Genomic DNA, 19,067 nt, shown 5'->3' on the forward strand with positions numbered 1-19,067 from the left:
AGTGCTATAAGCATCTTTACTTAGGGACAAATCCTAATAAAGTTTTATTACACATCTTTGAAACGACAATGTAATGAACCATTTCACAGGAACTGGCTTCACACACAACTTTTAAGAATGTTATCTGTTACACAGAGGGAGAGAGGTATTCTTGTGTATGTCGGGACAGCATAAGGGATTGCATCTCAGGATGTAAGAACAAACATTTCACACAACACGCAACAGAAATGCAACAGTACATACAACTTAGAAACCGGTTTTACTCTGCTGCAAACAAATGGACAAGATATTGTACAATATATAATAAAAAGTACAGCATAATACAAGTGCCACTAATAAAAGAAACTTAAGGATAAGACTTAAAAATGCTTATTTGTTATATATATATACACACTGCAATAAAAAGCCACAATAAATACACAAATTTCCATGTCATTCATAATAAATACTGAAAATATAAATACAGAAGACTACAGCTAAATGAATAAATTATTACAACATAAGGTCCAGGATAAGTTCTGTTGAATATTACTGTAGCTTATTTTATATACCCTTTGGCATTTTTGATGTTATAACTTATACACAAGAGAAATCAATCTAGAAACTATGCGACACACAACATGACATCTTAGTGTAACATGACTGTATGTGTGGATTGGAGTTGATTTTCTTCCCTTTCCACCTTTTTAAGTCATTAGATTAAACATATCTAATAAACATCAATTGAAGTACTGTCGATATTGAGTAAAAGTAACAATAAGAATCAGTTGAAAGATAAAACTAATTGTAACATCAGAAAATACAGTTCAGTGGTTTTTCTGAGTTTTTAAAGTTGCCTCTTTTTTTTTTTTTTTTTGACAGCAGCAAACAAAAAGTAAAAAAGACATTCTCAAAAGACTTCCCTTGTGTAAGGACCATTCCCAATGTCTGAATGGTTCAACACAGACTGAAGGATAATTACCCAAGTCCTTTGGATCATTTAATCTACCAGTACATTCAGCTCACTAGATTCCACCAGAATTTGCAAATGTACCAAATTTCTATGGCAGTTGGAAAGTGAGACACAGTTGATGTCTAAAACTATGATCAAGATAAAGACACTGCAAAAGTGACATATTTCTATGCAACGAATTGTACATATTTTTTAAATGGGAAAAATGTATTTTTGACAAATGTCAAGTGATCTATCAAATTGATATACCCTGTGACACGGAAGGAAACACACTGAAAGAACAAAGTGCCATTTTCTGCATAAACAGGCATTAACCAGTACATATGTATTAATAGTTCTATCTTAAGAGGCTATTACACCAGAAATTCAATAAACTAAAAATAAAGCAGATTAACTTTACTAAGACACAATAAAGGCTGAGGTTCTTAGGAACAGAGCTGTAATCTACAGGTTTATTTTTTTAACTATTTCTGTACTGTAAATGTCTAGCATTTATTATACATCAAACACTTTTGAAACATGTTTCACAAACTATGCCTCAGACTTATTCCCATAGAGGTGCCTAGAGTCAATTAAAACATGGGCCAAATTTTATTCAACATTCTTTACATGATCATTCGATAGCATTTATCCTTTTTTTTTTTTTTTTTTTTAAATAAAAAGGATCATTTTCCCCTAAGGCTATTTGTGGGGAGTAACCACACTGATGTGGATGTTGTTTCACAAGAGCTTCTGAGATGGGGAGATTTGCAGCTGTACCAAGATTGAAAAAAATCCCATGGAGAAACAAAGCATTGATTTCAGGGGTGCTCCTCATCTTCTGGAGAGTTCTGACTCTGAGTTGGGTGTCAACTCTGAGCAAACAGAAAAGGTTCTGAAAGCTGCAGGGGGTGCTTGAGTCAAGTGATGTAACCAGAAAAATCACCATTCTCCAGGACTCTTCCCTTCATTTTCAGGCCTTGTCAAGAAGACAAATTTTTAAATCATTTTCCTGATCCCTGAGAAAGCAAGCAGCCATTGTTTAAGTAACACAGGGACAAAGGCTGGGATCAAATGGTGGCTGGGCAAATCTCTGGAGACATTTTATTCCAACAGACTCTTCACAACTACTCCTATCTCCCCCAGGAGGAGTGGAAAAACTTTGGATTCTTATTTGTCATTTTAGGCCAAGGAAAGATTAATGAGAAGGTACTTAGAAGTAAGAATGTAGAAAATGCTTACTTTTTGTAATTGTAACTTCTCAGAAAACATAACAGCTTAAAAGTCAAGTCACTTGATCCTATTTCTGATGTTTGTCACTGGGGATCTGAAACAGTCAGTCGCTTTTCCTGACATTACCTACTGACATAAGGGCAATCACAAAAACAAACAACAGCAACAAAAATGAAAACCCAATAAGACCATATTTGTCAAAAGCTGGTCATGTTACTGAGCATTGTCTCTGTATCCATGTCTTTCTCTAAAAATCTGATTTCTTGGGAGACGTATAAAATGATCACTTAGTGAAGTAATAATCATCAAATGTAGAGGGAAACCCAGCTTCCCTTGAGTCCCCTAGTACAATGGCCCAAATCACCACAACTGTTGCCAGGTGCCTAGCCCTCAAAGACTGGCCAAGATATTTTCTTATTGTGAGAAAACCTAAGAGAGCTGCATTGTGTTGCCAAGGAAACTGCCTTCCCTAGAGATGTTAAGAATAGATGGCCATCTATCCTGTTGGGCATGCCTGAGTGACAGTCCTCCCTGGTGGTAGATCGATGAGCCGTATGACCTCTGGAGATCCCTCCTAGTCTCAGGACTGTAACATCTGAAGAATACAGAAGAATCTGAAACTTTCCATTATTCACACACAATTGGCCATTGTGAGTATCTTTGAAATGATTAAACTATTCTGAGATCCCCATTTGGCATGACTAGTGCTTAATGAATCAGGATTCAGATGGTAATCCATGGCAGTGGGTTCTATTTCACTGAGATATAAATGAAATAACTGCCAACTATGACATCTTAAAATGAGTCATCTTCAGATATCATTTGGACACCATTAAATAACTAAAGGATCAACACTAAACCAGGCAGCAAGTTCCTAGGTTAGATATTTTGGTTTTTCCACTTTAGGGTAATTCAGATTTGGATTTTATTTTTTCTTCTCTTTTATATTAAATAAAGTTGCAAAATGTATATAGATGTTTAAATTTGTTTTAAAGAGGGGTGGCTTTTTTTAATGGCTAAGAAAAAAAGCTTTTTTTGGTGACCACATAAAAAGGAGGAGCAAAAGAAAATTGTTTAAAATGTACGACGAAGGTAGAAATTTCAAACTCGTTTTCCACAGGTACCCTATGTAGATAGCACAGCAAAACCATTATTAAGAAGCCATGCCCCTGACAAGGAGGGTGGTGGATAGTGGTCTTATCCAGTACGGCAGTAGGACTTGATGCCTACTGCCAAATTTACCTAGGTACTTGTATCACAAGTGAAGTTGACATTTGTATCACTTTGTGACATTGTGACCCTTGTATCACAGTGAAGTTGACATTTATAAATATCACAAGTACCTAGATAAATTTGAAAGAGACATCTTCTAAGTCAATTTTCTTCCAGATACTCATTAATAAATACATTTTAAGATAATTCCAAGACAGATAAAAATATTGGTAGAAGACTGAAAGAGAAAGGAAAAAGATACTCTCAATGAAACTATTCCAAACTTACAACTAAAACTGTTCAATCAGGTCACATAAATTAACTTAGACAATGGCAAGGCTAATTTCTACAGTAAATTTCTCTCCTAACTCTTTCTAATCAATATACATTATCTTAAAAATATTTAAATGGCCTCAGATGTCACTAAAATGAGTTAATGAATGAACTTAACCATCGCCATGGTAATGAGTAATGCAAAGAGAGGAATTACATCATTAGCATGCTGAATACAAATATTGTCCAAAATAAATTCTATCATATTCCTTTGAAACTTTAGTCCTGCCAGAAACTTTTATGAAGGATGACATAAGATGACACAGTGAAGTTGACATTTCTTGAATTATAAGCCAATGCAAAGGATCAAATTTATAAAAGCAATTACCCTGTATAGTGATATATTTATCACAAGTAAAAGAAAGTAGTCACCAGTGTGACTTACATCTTGGAAATGACCTCATTACCCACGGATACAACAAGTATGTGTATATACTAAAATTCTAGGCTAGATGTAATATTTTAAAATCTACATAGAAAAGTGAACTGAAACATATTGGTTTAGGCATTGAATCCGATCAAATCCATTCTCCTGCTTCCCATCATTCTATTGGCATTACCACTCTCAGGATAGGAAACCCAAGGTATGCCAAGATAGTACAGACTTAGACGAGTCCCAGAACTGATCACCACATAAAACACAGGTCATATCAAATGTTTGAGCTTGAATTTCTTGCAAAAAAAAAAAAACAAAAAACAAAACAAACAAACAAAACAAAACAAAAAACCACCTACATTGTTTAGAAAGAAGGTTTCATGATCTAGTTTGAAAAAACCAAGAAAGGAGTTGAAGTAGAAATTAGAAGTGACTGTTTTAAGGAGTCACACTGAATATCTAGATTTGATAGGTAAAATGTTAAAGAAGAGCTTTTTAAAATGTCTGTACTTTTTACTTTTTACAATCACGAAAGTCACTGATCAGTTATTTTAATATAAAATTTGTTTAATTTTTTTAACAAAATAGTTCATTTTGAATGCTGTAGGTATGTGTTTTTATTATTCTAAAGCATCAAATGACTTATAGACAGTAAAAATGCAATTGATATGAATGTTGGTCAGCAGATGTGAGCACCAACTGGGCTGAAACGGTGTCTACATTGTAACTGCTCCTTCTAGGTTTGGTTCTGCCATTTGCAACTCTAGTCTTTATAGTGTAATAAGATCTAGCTTACCTCTATTGAACATTTTTTTAATAATTCCTAAAAGACATCACCACTTATTAAGCTATATTCCATCCTCACTTCCACTCTGATACTTCCATAATTCTGGTGGGTATTTAAATTGCTGATATTCACTTAAATTACCTAAATTCCTTAATACTACAGAAAACATCTGATGAGTTGTGCTATTGGTGCAAAGCTATGGCATTTTGGCTTAAGCATTATTGTTATTCCAGTACTAGTTAGCAGATTTCAGAAAAAGTAATGCGATCAGAAGTTGCAAATTCATATTAGACCTAAGAGTGATCAGGCTTTAAACTTTGGGTTTGGTTGTGGTAAGAATACAATCAACAGTTCCAATTAAAATTACAGACAAGTCTTGTCTTCAAAAGCACAAAGGTGCTTACCATTTAAGCTTGATTTTTAATACGCTGGCTATACTGGTACTGCTAACTGTCTTCAAGAGAATAAGGAGCAGATGCCATTTTAAAAAGAAATATTGAGTTACATTTTGAGAAAGAGAAGGCTTCCTGACACCTTCTAAAAATGCAGTCTCCTGTTGGCTTCTGAGAATAAAAATTTTCCACTTATTAATTTGATGGTTTATAACTCCAGCTGAAAGTGACAGAGTGTAATGACCGCTCTGTTTTCCACCTGCTGCAAGGTGATGTCTTTGGAACTTAGAACAGGATTTTGCTATTTTGATAGGCTTTTTATAAATAGAAGTAAGAGTGATTATGTTCCAAACGGTTGTCTTAAAAGTGTCCTGAAATGTTTCCTGGGTTATGCATGAGTCAAACCCTCCTTGAAAATGTCTGCTAGGAGTCTTCTGGTGTAAATATAGCATCACTTATATAGGTCTAACATTGAAAAAGCAATTAATAAAAAATTTCGTTTTCATTTGATTCAGTCCTAGCTGAGTCCAGATTTAATTCATAAATTTCAGATGAGAGGAGAGAGATGAAAGAAGATCCAGTGAGTTCCATTAATTTAGGAAAAAGAAGTATCTTTTAGTTTCAGCTCACATATAATTAGACAAGAACTGATGTCAGTTTTTCTAATATCCCTTGATAAAATCACATATTAAGAGGATTTGAGAAGGCTTGATTATTTCATGCCACCCTTCATTAATATTATCCCTTAGAATTTGTAGTGTTCCCCTCTTTTTACTACCCAAGACAATTGTTCTAACACACCAGGTGTTCAGTACATATTTGTTGGAAGGAAGAATTGATAGTTAATAAATTTTAAATAGAAAGGCCAAAGAGTTATAAACTTATGCAATAATATCAAAAATTGAAATCAAAGAAATAGTGATTAGCAGCTTATAGAAAGTAAAGCATGGTATGTTTTTCTGTTTAATGGTAATCATACCAAAATTTTGCCTAGAAGTCATCTATTACATTGTAAACTTTTAAAGAACATAGCCACTTAACATAATCTCTCTGCTTCTTAATTTGTAATTAGTGTTTTTGCAGCTCATAGTTTCTTTGTGTTGGGGGGAGGTACTAAGGGAGTATTGCAGGGCCATATATAATTGTGAAGATTTTAATTATTCTAAGAAATGTTAGTTTCACATTTTATATGTGACTGTCACATTGGGAAAAATAGTTTTATCACAAAGAAATTATGGGTCTTCAAAAAGTAACTATATTATTCAATCAACCAAAAGACATGAGATAAAAAAATTTTACCCATGTCTTAATAATTAATGATCAATAGATAAGGGGGAAAAACTTAAGTAAATCTCTTTCATTGACTTCTTTCCCCCAAAGGAAATTGGGAATGACAAAGGAGATGCCAGCTGCTTCAACCACTTGACTTTCAAATCAATTTGGCCAGGATTATAACTGGGAATTAAACCCCATTTAAAGGTATAGGACTGGTACTAGAACAGCCAGGCCTGGAGCATGAAGCTTTGCAAGTGATAGCGAATGACTAAAAAGTTGTGTGTCCAAAAGACTACAGTTTGGCTAGATATACTATGGGGTCAATACAACAGCTGCAGTCCAGGTTATTGTGCCTTGGCATAAAGATCTTAAGTATTCCAACTGGCTGCATCTAGCTTGATCCCCATTTTTAAATGCTTAGAAGGACTGTAGCACTTTCCTGGCATGTGGGCAGTTCTTTGTTGAATAGAAGGGCTATTAATGGAAAAAAAAAAAAAAAAAAAGGTCAGATGGAACAGTGTGCTCTCTCAGCTTTTCTGGGAAAGAAACTAATAATGAAATGATTCCATCATTAGTATTTTTGCAACTTTGACCTGATATTTTGAAACTATAGCTTTACCAATTATCCTCTTTTCCAGACCACAGCTTTTAGATCATAAAGCCCAACCAGATTCTGAGGTCAGAGAAACTCAATACTTACTACTGGCATTGCCTGAAATCTGTCATCCTCTAAGTGTGTGATATGCATATATTTTGTATGTGTGGGCCTATGTATGTATGTGTTAGGTTTATGGGAGAGTTTTAGTAGGTATCCTGTGTATGTGATTTGTGGGAGATGTTTACAAGTTAGTCAGGTGTATGAAAAGTTGGAATGGAAGCTGGTCATGATTGGAAGGTTAATTCTTCTCAGTAGGGCAATGAATGGATGGGGGAAAAAACTGTTTTCTTAAGCATCCTTTTGGAAACAAAGGTAGAAAACAAAGATCTAGCCAAAAATTACAAAAAAGTAGGCTTCATATCATCTTAGGAACATAAAGCTGAACTGAAATTAAAATCTCTCTCTTTTCAGAAACTAGACTGTCATTCCACCCTTCAGCTTTGCTCAGGCTGGAGCTGGCTCTTCCCCACTCTCCCACACTCTGTGTTCCAAGAATAACCTCAGAGCACTTCACAAGCAGATCCTTCAAGAGCTTGTAATGGTCCAGCAAATACAGTACACATGATCCTTTCATGTGCCTGAATGAAGGAACAATAGCTTCTTGTCATTTTCTCTTTGAGCCTGTGCTCTTTAGATTGTATCAGTAGGGGGAAAAATTTGGAGATTAAGCACTAAAAACTGTCACTTTGCAGACAACATGGGATATATATATACATATATATATATGTATATATATGTATACATATATATGTATATATACATATGTATATATATATGAGATTTCAACGAATCCCCAATCTGATTAGCTCAAAGGGCCAATCATTCAAAAGGAACAACCCTGACCTAGTTACTGCAACCTACATAAAGACAAACGCAAAGCTCTTTTAATGTTAATATTAATGGTTATAAATTTGGCCCAATGGAGGGGAGGGGGAGAGAAGGAGCAGAAATCAACTGCACAGTGGAAGAGCTGACAAGTAAACATTTTTTTCCCCCAAAACAAATTTTAGTAGAAACTTTTCCATTGGAGGACTTTCTCTAGATCAAGCATTTTTAAGTTCAATTAGATAAAATATTATTTTAAGAAATTGAGATCTACAATATATTTATATCCATAATTCTAAACACCCAAGTCTAAAAGACATAAAAAATAAGTAGCGATGCAGTCACTGAATAGCAAGGCATGTTCCGCATTTCAAATAGTTATAAAACGTGAAGTGATGTAACAATAGAAGGTCAAAAATGTGAAACAGGTTTAGCATAGTCATATTGCATTGGAAAAAAAAAAAGGTAGAATACACTATTTAGTCACCTAAATTAATTTACAGGAAAACGGGATCCTAGAAGTCCTCCGACGAACCAAGTGCAGGTTATCTAAAGGTGGGGAGTGCATGTTTTATTTCTATCTGTTCTCTTTAATAAGAGAATGTGAGGTAATTAGAAAGTATGCAATGAATTCTGGACTGTTCTGCTAGTTGTCCCAGGCAAGACAAATCGAAATGCTTCAGAAAAGAAAGGCCTAGCTGAGTATGGGTAGAGGCCCTCCCCTTCAATCAGCTAGTCACTAAGTGGAAATCTCACTTTACACTGATTTTGTAAAGATGGATTGATCGCGCTGGAGAAAAGGCTGGTTGCTGAGGTCGTGTCTCTTCCATGTTTCCTCAGCCGCCTCTGCATTTACTGAGTTAGGTCCTCAGAGTGGCGAAGGCAAATAGGTCATTTTCCCTTCATAAGTATCATTGGATGATTCCTCTATATTAAGTATATGAATCTTATAATAGTTAAGATCTTTAAAAATTTTATTTTTTATTTTTTCATCTCAAAAAGTTCTCAGTCCCCACCCCACACGAGGTACCGTGAAGGGGCACTAAAGTGCATTTTGATGTAGGGGGTAGAGCTTAAAGGTGCTGTCCAAGCTAAGAACCAAGATGATGCTGTTTAAAAAAGAAAGGCAATTCCTTCTACCTCCATCTCTGGAGTCAGCTGAGGGAGGGCAGTGAACTAGCCTCTCCCTAGAGGATTGTCCTAACTCTTAACTTTAGAGAAAACTGTGTAAGGACCTGCACATATAGAATCATTTATTTGCCCAAAATAGCAAAAATAGGCCTATTTCACCCTTCAGAATTTTGCAAATCTGATCAGTGATGATCACAGAAATGTGAATGGATTCCAGATGCAATCCATGTGGGCATGCTCTGTGGAACTAGCTATGTATCTTCAGCTGGAATGAACATGCGGCTGTTCATTTTCATCAAAACGTGACTTCTAAACTACCATAAATAAAATACACATTGAACAATTATATCTTTTTCTGACAATAATTACTTTTACAATAAAAAGTCACCATTATCTTCAGATATATCGAAAATTAGGATTCTAAATCTTATTATTTCCCAGCCTTAGTTAACAAACTTGCACAGGCCCGATAATCCAAAATTTGGAGCTCTGATCTACACAGCTTGGCAGGTTTCACACAGTTTGACAGGTAGGCAACTGTGAGATATGCATTTTTAAAATTTAGCATTTTCTATCAAAACAGTCTGAAGTCTTTTAAAATCCCTACAGAAGACTGTATTTGTGCAATGCCACAGTCAAGTGGCTAGAAAGGAAAAAACAAAATACAGTCTGGAAGATTAAACACCGTCCAAGTTTTCTTGGTCTTCAGTTTAAACAATGATGAGCCCAGGAAATCCAATTAAATACAGTGCCTTAAATAGGAGAAGAGTTGGTCCTAGAATAATTTAAGCTACTAAACAGGGACTGTCTCAACCACAGGTGACTTGATGCACTCTTCGTGCAATATGCTCTTTTCTGCAAGGCTCAAAGAGGTTTCAGCAGGATGCTCTGAAATGTGACTGTCACCATTCAATGTAGAGACAAACCCTTCCTGGGAGGGGCCTTTCAAGTATGAGTGAAATTCCACTTGAGGGTGACTGGACCTGTGTTCAGGATATAAACTATTGCAGGGCACACTGTTATCATTTTCGGAAGAGGAGCAGCAAACAATTACAGAGGGGTTGGCAGCTGGGTAGTGGGAGGCACCATAGGCCTCTTCTGCTTGTCGGGCATAGTCCACAAATTGCTCCGGGGTCATGGTGTAAGGCACCAGCGAAAGGGTACCGTTTTTGACAGTGTCTCTTTCAGAATAGTTCTCAGAGATCTGATTTGGAGTTCCTGGAATGTGGCTATCTATTTGGTAATACAGAGTTGAAGAGTTGGCATAAAAAGAAGCATTCTTTGCGTGGCTTTCATGAACGGCGGTGCCATCAGAATAACAAAGAACTGAAGGAAGAGGGACAACTTCCGCATGGGTGCCCAAACCTTCCACGAAGCTGTCTCCTTTGTCATCATCGTCATCCTCCTCCTCCTCTTCCTCTTCTTCTTCCTCCTCCTCCTCATCTGACTCACTAGGTGCCAAGCTTTGTGTGCTAGAATCTGTGACTCCGCTGCAAAAGCTGCTCCCATCCTCCTCCTCTTCCTCCTCCTCTCCTTGGCAATCTAATTCTTCAGCCGACTGCAGGTGCAGCACTGCAGCCTGGGGTTCAGTTTCAATCTCAAAACTGTCTGCGATTGAATATTCTACCGAGTGAGCGACAGGGCCCATGGAACTACTGTGAGCACTTATCTCACTGTGGCAGCCATTCAGTGTGGGGATTTGCTGCTCTCGGTTTTTCTCCAGTTCAAGTTTCATTATTGTGTGCAAGAAGTGAGTCCGAACACGGATGGGATTAAATTCAATTCTACCTGCTGTGTTACTACATCCTTCTTTAGTGCAGCCACATGGGAAAGACATACGATCCACCTTGGAAGGAAGAACACAGATTAGCACCGTGGAACTATTACAAACCAAATAAAATCCGAGAACCTTTTAGTAACTTCTTTGAATTAAGTAATCCACTTAATGCCACGTATGCCAGAGCAAATGACAACCAAACCTCAAATAGGAATGAAAAGGGGAAAGTGAGGGCTTAAAACGTAAGCGGTAACTGCTTTTTATACCTGTATTAAAATAAAAGTGGGTTATGGTTACAGGTATGTATTTTCAGTTCACTGACCCATTCCATGGCTTTCTTCCCTTTTTTCTCTATTCCCCACTTTCCCGTCCCTCCAATTCTTTAATTTTGCTCCCATTTTTCCAGTGCTTCTGTCTTTTCCCCAAGTCCCCCTTCCTTCTGCTGCATCCCAGTTCATGTGCCTGATTTTAAACAAGCAAACTTACTCCACTCCTCTCCCCATGCCGTTAATCTAACTTATATGATATGCCCCATGTTAACTTTTCCTTTTGCTTATTATACAGTTGCCTTTCTCTTTGCTTATTATAAAATAGACTTACACCACTTAGCATCACACACCCTCACAATTTGCTCTCATTTGTTTACCTCCTCATTGTTTGGGGTGCTTGGTATATGGGTACATGTGTGATTGGACCTGTGGTCAGAACACAAACGATTTCAGGGCACTTGGCTATCAGTGCTATTTTCAGAAGAGGAGCAGCAAACAATTACAGAGGGGTTTGGCAGCTGGATAGTGGGAGGCACCATAGGCCTCTTCTGCTGGTCAGGCATAGTCAATGAATTGCTCTGGGGTCATGGCCTAAGGCACCCAGAGAAAGGGTATCACTTTTGACAGTGTCTCAGTGTCTCTTTCAGAATAGTTCTTAGAGATCTGATTTGGAGTGTACTGAACTTCAGGGCTCCAGTGGATATGCACATTCATGACTGTGACTGGTGGACTCATGTATTTAGGTCCTGAACCCCCCTCTTTCCTCCCCATTCCATTAGATACAAACTTCTTGAAGGAAGGGCATGTACTTTTCATCAATATCTCAAAACTATTCTAGTGATTGGACACTGGAGATAGAGTGATTAGGTTCAACAAGTGTTGGACTGACCTCTTCACTCAGGTGAGAGGTGGAGTTTTGGACAATCCAAGGGCATTCATGAGAGATTTGTCAGTTGTCTCAGACTCCACAGATCAATCTGTATGCAGACCAGAGTGCAGGCAAGAGAAAAAAACTTGCTCTGCTTGTCACCTTATCCAGCACAGGGAATTTCCTATGCTATAGAAGAGAAGGCAGACTATCCTAATACAATCATCTCAGCCCCAGTAAAAAGTACAGTAGATATTAGAGCCAGAATATGTATCTGTATTTTTTTTCACTCATGAATCCCTTTTCTGTGAATCCATCTTAAGCAACTGTTCAGCAGATAGGCACTGCCCTCTTCTTTTGCCTACCTATTTCTCTCCTTATTGAAAAAGCCAAGTTTCTGCATAAAATAGTGGCACTAATTATAGGACGCCAATGACATTATAAATGAATGGGACCAGATAATTATCTAATTGCCAATCATCAAGGGTTGGTCAACTTTTTATTTACAGAGGTCAAAGGAATCAATATTTTAGGCTTTGTGGACCATATGGGCTCTGAGGCAACCACAATAGTAAACTCTGCTGTAGGAGTAAGAAAGCAGTCATAGGCAATACGTAAAGATAAAAATGTGGCTGTGATCCAATCAAACTTTATTTACAAAGTCATGCGGCAAGGTCAGATTTGGCCTGTGAACTTACAGTGCGTCAACCCCTGACCTAGTTCAGCTCCTTCATTTTAAAGATAAAGGAAGTAACCCCAGAGGGTTTACCTGACTTGCCAGTTTTATATAGTTGGCAAATAGCAAAGATGGGAGTACAATTTAGTTTTCTGAGGTCCCAATCTAGTAACTTTTCCACTAATCCAACAACCTCTAATCAATCATCGTACTATATTCCAGGGGTGGATCAGAAAATACACACTCCAGTGTTAGGGATGTCATGATCTCTTTGAATACCAATAAAAAGATGAAATAAGCAGATATAATACAAGAATCAAGATAAAATGATTTTAATTAACTCAGCTGATGCTTGGGTTGCCTTTCAAATTATATATTATATGCATAAGCATTTTACGTATTCCCATGATTGTCCTTAAATTTGTCTTTCTTCCTGAATTACGTGTCTTGCCTTGCCACAAAATTTTCTTTTACATGGGGGAAGCTTCATTATAAGTACCATGACTGCCTCCTTAGGGGGCGTTGGATAATGTCTGGTCTATGGATGCCCTGAAATCCAAACTCTTACCTGGCACTTAATGCCAGCCAGGCTGCAAGTGCATGTGTCTGGATCACAGAACACTCGGCAGTCACAGCCACAGTCCTCTCGCGAGAGGCGGATGGCTCGCAGCTCATGCTTTTCTTCCACGTCAATCTTTTTCACTCCAGAGGCACGCAGCAGAGCTCTTCGTTTCTTTGTTGGCAAAGGTTGTAGGAAGAAGTACTCATCTACCTCTGTGTTGTCTAGGTCAATGTCATCATCAGAAATGTCATCCAGTGTAAGGGTGCTGGCTTCTTCTGATTCCACTGTGCCATTCTTAGTCATCTACAAACACAAAGCAGCAAATAAGAGACTCATCAAGGGCAGGGTACAAAATCTCTATGTCTGTACTTGGTGAGAATAAACTTATATGTCGTCGTGTCCCCTGTAATCAACGAGTGTTTGAAAGATCATTTCTTTTAATCTTTAGGAGAAATCTCAGAAAGGAAAACAAAGGCATCAAAATGTTAGATTTTTAAACGTACTAGTGACAGAAGACTGTTAATTGAAACTCATAACCTCCTAATGTTAGGAGCTACAGTTGTTAGAGCTTTTAGAGAGTACCATGTGAAAAGACCAAAGGTTACAAATGCTCATCAGTGAAAGCTATCTTTAGACTCAGTTCATGATAGGTAGCTCCAATGTTGGAATAACGTGTCCTTGTTCAGAGGTAATAGCATCCTTGTGGAAGCCATCACCACCTAACTCAGCAAATATATTGTCCTTGAAATAACAACTCTGTCTTTTGAGCTCCGGCAAAGCCATGCACCAGGAAATAAAGGTGTGCTGCACTGTGCTATTGGGATTACAAATACAATTATCCTACAGAACGTTCCAAGAATGAGGGCTTGATACGAAGTAATCAGCCAGGTCAGCATGCTCTGAGTAAGACAAAGAACAGAGGGCCGGGTCCACAAGCTCTCAGCAAACAACAACTGAAACAACTCTGCCCTCAGAGGAGTTCACACAAACCCTCACCCAAAATGGTACCTTCTGCATAATAGCTCATGTGGAAACTTTCACATACCCATGACTAATCTGCTTCTATTTATATTTCTTCTCTAAATTAATCTCATCAATCAGTAAACCCTGAATCAGTATTTCATTTTTTTTTACTATCATATCATGTTATGTTTCCTTCATAAAAAAGCATTAAGAAAAGGAGTTTTCCCTGAATATGAGCAAGATATCTATCCTGAGGAGCCGCATAGAATTAATGCAGAAATTCCATGAGAAAAATCATGAAAGTTCTAAATACAGAAGGGATTTTCATCCTTTCATATTTAAATTTGTTACTTCCTAAAATTCATTAATTATAATTATTACTATGCTTGGCGAGCTTAACAGTTCATCCATCACATAGTTAAAATACTTGCAACATGAGACATCATTGTCTCATCTTCACAGGAAAACATTCAACATTTAGATAAAAATACTTATTGGAAAAAAATCTTCAACCTGGATAACTTGGAATGTATTAAAAAACAAATAGAAGTTTGGACTTTGCCCTAAGCAGAGAAACTTTCTTAGAGGAAATAACACAGTAGCAAGTGTACATTAAACATTTCACAAAGACCAGGTGTGGTGGCTCAAGCCTGTCATCCCAGCACGTTGGAGTCCAAGGTGGGCAGATAACTTGAGGCCAAGAGTTCAAGACCTGCCTGGGTAACATGATGAAAACCCATCTTAAAACACACACACACACACACACACACAAATTAACTGGGCATAGTGGTGGGCACCTGTAGTCCCAGCTGCTTGGGAGGCTGAGCAGTAAAAACATCTCTAAGACCGGTGATACTCAGCCTCCTTTGTACCACCAAAGAGGCCAGGAATGAGGGATATGGCATCTCTATAAACTATCAGTGGCCTACCCTGGCAATGTTTCTCCATGGAGGGCATGGTGGGGTGCTTCTCCTTTTACCCTTGAGGATCACTACCTTAAGAGGATATCCTAAACTTGGCACTGTTTTGTTAAATGCAGTTTTAAGTTAATAACTTGGATGAAGACCTAAAAGGCAGGCTTATCCCATCTGGAGACGACAAGCCCAAGTTTATTGAAATTAAATGTAACATAACTTCACTGATCATTCTCTGCAGGCCATGTCGAGCACTAAAGAGGGTTTTTGCCATGGAGATGTTACAAAATTTTGATTTATAACACAGACTCAGCTTAAAAGACCTGAGTTTAGCTTTTTTGTTTTTAGTTTTATTTGTTTGTTTTTTGCTTACTGCCAGCTTAATATGAAGAAAAATATTAATCACAGTTTAAAAAGCCACTGTATCTTTAATGTATTCCATGGAAAGAACATCTACAAAATGAGGATAATGTAACACATTCCTGGAGTACCATGTCCAGATCAAGTACCATATTATGAGGGAGACATAAATAGCACTGTATCCAGCGGAGGGAAACCAGGCAGCAAAGAGCCTAAAAGCCATACCCCAGGAGGATCAGTGGAAAGAATCAAGGACGTTTAATCCTGCAGAACAGAAACACATAGAGCCCATACGCTATCTTCAAGTATGTGCATGTCCACCACCATTGCTTTCAAACATCCGGAATTCAGAAAATAGGGAAGATTTACTCTGTGTACCTATGGGGCAGAATTGAGGTCAAAAGTTTGCAGTCACATGGCAGCACGTTGCTCAATGTAAGGAAGAGCTTTCTAACAATTAAAGCTGCAAAATGAAGTGGCCCATTCTAAAAGCTGTGTGCTCTGGATCAGCAGAGTTGTTCAATAAGAGGCTGGAATTGGACAGATGACCCAGTCCGTAGCGTCTCTGAAAAACTAAAGGAAAATATGTATATCGTTTGGATATTCTGTCAAATCTTATAGTTCTTTAGCTCATTAGCTGTTAATTGTAGGTGGCAAACTGGCACCAATTTAATTATGCTCTCGAAGAACCAGGAATATTTGGTTGTTTTGTTAGCTTATGAGAATTTCAACACCCTGAAGTCACAAGAGGACCCCGGAATACACATTACCACACTGTCACTAAGAGGGATAATGATAATGTCAACATATAAGACGTATAAAAATTTCCTCTCAAATTCTTTTCTTCTCTTCTCTGATTTAGACCAACATTGCCTCTTTCAGTGATAGCTAATAAGCCAGGCGGATTCAGTAGCATGCTAGTAAATATTTAACAACTGACACTCTTGAAAAAAAATTCTAATTTGTCATGTTTGCCAAATCCCATGGTTTACATACTCCCATCATAGCTGATTTCAAGCTACCGTTGGGAAGAGATGTACACAATCCACTTGAGTGAGCAACTTCAGCAAGCTGGCTCCAGCACACCACTGAATGTACCCCACACTTTAATCAGGAGAATCAGTGCAATTGACTTCCCTAAATTAACAGTCCGATGTTTGTTGCAGAGAAAGAAAGTGAAGATTTGATTACATACACTTAGTTGTTCCATTTAAACTAAAATGCCAACAATATTTTGAAAGAACATATTCTTAAATGTATTGCATTTGCCCAGGGCTGCAGCCCACCTTTTCAGTCTCCATCACTTTGTTTAGGTTTATTTTCTCTGTACAGGACTTGTCAATATAGGTTGTGTATGTGACACAGCAGGTATCTGGCACGTCAGAGTTTTCCGTTTGATGTTAAAGTGGGCCTCCATTTGGAGATACATTCCAGAAGCTCCGACACTAAGTATGCTGTGGTGTAATCTCTATAGTCTAACAGAAATTCTGCAGGGGTGAGTGGAGTTCAAACATATGACCAGCAGGTTCTGACACATCTAATAAAGAATCAGAGTATGGGGAAATAGTTAAAAACATCCAAAAATGTTGACGATTGATATAGTTCAACCGTCTCTCAAAAACCTCTAAACCTTTATAACTCTCAGGGCATTTAAGTCCCTTATCGGGAAGATAAATCACAAGACTTTTGAGGAGATACAAAGGGAAGGGCTGGAGGTGAAAAGGAGAATTATAATATTACATGAGTAAGTCACTGAATGGGTAAAGCAAAGTCATAAATCTGAGATGTGGGATGAAAATATTTTATACAGAGTTTTTTTTAAAGGTTAAAAATCATTAAAGGAAGAGTTACCATTGGGCAACTGTTTTTTGTTGGTTGTTTTTTTTTTAAATGAGGAAAGGAGAGCAAGTAATAACCAAGCATTACTCAAGAAACATATGACTGAAAAATTGAGAAAAGCGCATAATTCTGAAAAACAGTTAGAAATGGCAGCAAGAATGAGGATAGATCCTTGGATCTCAGAAATAAGAGGAACAACTTGGGCTGAAAAAATATTAAGAGGCAAGCCAAAGCTGTGAAGACTAAATTAAATTTCTTAGAACAAGGTAGTAAAATTCAGTATGATAGAACCCAGAGGCAAATGGAACACCAATGCTCTTTAAAACATACAAATGCCTGCCTAATGCATTTTACAGATACATGTGAATTGAGAATAAAGGCTAATGTAATTGTTCAACAATGTAGTGCAGATGATGAAATCTAAGCACTTAATTTGGAAAGTGTATAGTATTAAGATGACTGCATTGATTACTGTGAAGAGTATGACATGTTTGAATGGGCTTGATAGAGAGGAAGGACTGTGCTCTGTAATTTAGAAATCTAAAGCTACTTATTTCTTCCAGAGCATGCATTTTATTCAATCAGCTTTCTCTATTAGTTGTTTATAAACATTTGAAACACCACCACCAACAACAACAAAAAGACACACTTAAACTTCCCCAAATAGAATTGGATTTGTTCTACTGAGGTAATACTTACATGTTATTTTTTGATATATATAACTCATAACTTGATTGGAAGATGAATTACTAAATTAGGAGCAATTTTATAATTAAAACATACATTTCTACTTCTATTTTGTTTTCCAAATGTGTCTCATAACATCGAGGAGTGTATATATGTGTGTTTCTTTTTCACATATTTCTCTATTAAAGCCCAACTGAGAGAGGTACCATTATATAAATGGATTCTCTATTAGGAACTCAGCAGAGACACCCTGGAAAGATACTGAGGCACAGTGGAAAGAGAAGCTGCTTCTTCCTGTTTTGGGGCTGTGGGTTCTCAAATAAGTAGAAGGAAAACTATTTAGTTCTGAGTTCGATGAGTTTCCCATGGTATATTACGTGTTTCCATATCGATGGCTTTGGAAAATGTCTGCCCTGTCAGATGCTGCCTTTCCTCACTCCTTACTCAGCAGGCAGTTCACTGCCACTCACAAAGGACAAACTCAGGCCAACTCACAGTGGGCAAAGTTTGCTTTTAACAATCCTTACTTTTCTTTCTGGAGTCCTCTTCTGTACTAATGACCCTTCTGCTGCCCCGGTCAAAATAATAAAATCAGTTTAGCCACATTTACAAATGGTCCCTGGTTTATGATGGTTTTTCTTTCTATGATTTTATGATGGTGCAAAAGCTATACACATCCAGTAGAAACTAGGCTTTGAGTTTTGAATTTTGATCTCTTCTTAGGCTAGCGATACCCTCGCACGATACAGGGTATTGCTACTGTCAGCTCTGCCAGCCATGTAGTCATGATGATGAACAGCTGCTACCTATGGTGCACTGTGTAGCCAGATGATCTTCCTCCTGGGTAGGCCAGTGAAAGTGTTCTGAGCATGCTTAAGGCAGGCTAGGCTAAGCCATGATGTTCAGTAGGTTAGGTATATTAAATACATTTTCAACTTAATGATCTTTTAAATTTATGATGGGCTTATCAGGAGATAATTGCATCACATATTGAGGAGC

General features: G+C 37.4%; 1 protein-coding gene across 5 annotated transcripts in view; it reads right to left on the minus strand.

The window, feature by feature from the left end:
- Nucleotides 1-240: 240 nt before the first annotated feature.
- Nucleotides 241-19,067, minus strand: part of CSRNP3 (cysteine and serine rich nuclear protein 3) — a 205,810-nt gene continuing 186,983 nt past the window's right edge. For all 5 annotated transcript variants that reach the window (XM_074399563.1, XM_074399564.1, XM_003921917.3 and 2 more), the window contains 2 exons: nt 13,312-13,608; nt 241-10,999 (listed from right to left, as the gene is read on the minus strand). In XM_074399563.1, coding sequence (XP_074255664.1) covers nt 9,947-10,999; nt 13,312-13,608 — 1,350 coding nt within the window. In that variant the 3' untranslated portion in view covers nt 241-9,946. The remainder of the gene's footprint in view (nt 11,000-13,311; nt 13,609-19,067) is intronic.

This window comes from Saimiri boliviensis, chromosome 5 (assembly GCF_048565385.1).
Source record: "Saimiri boliviensis isolate mSaiBol1 chromosome 5, mSaiBol1.pri, whole genome shotgun sequence".
Classification (NCBI taxonomy): domain Eukaryota; kingdom Metazoa; phylum Chordata; class Mammalia; order Primates; family Cebidae; genus Saimiri; species Saimiri boliviensis.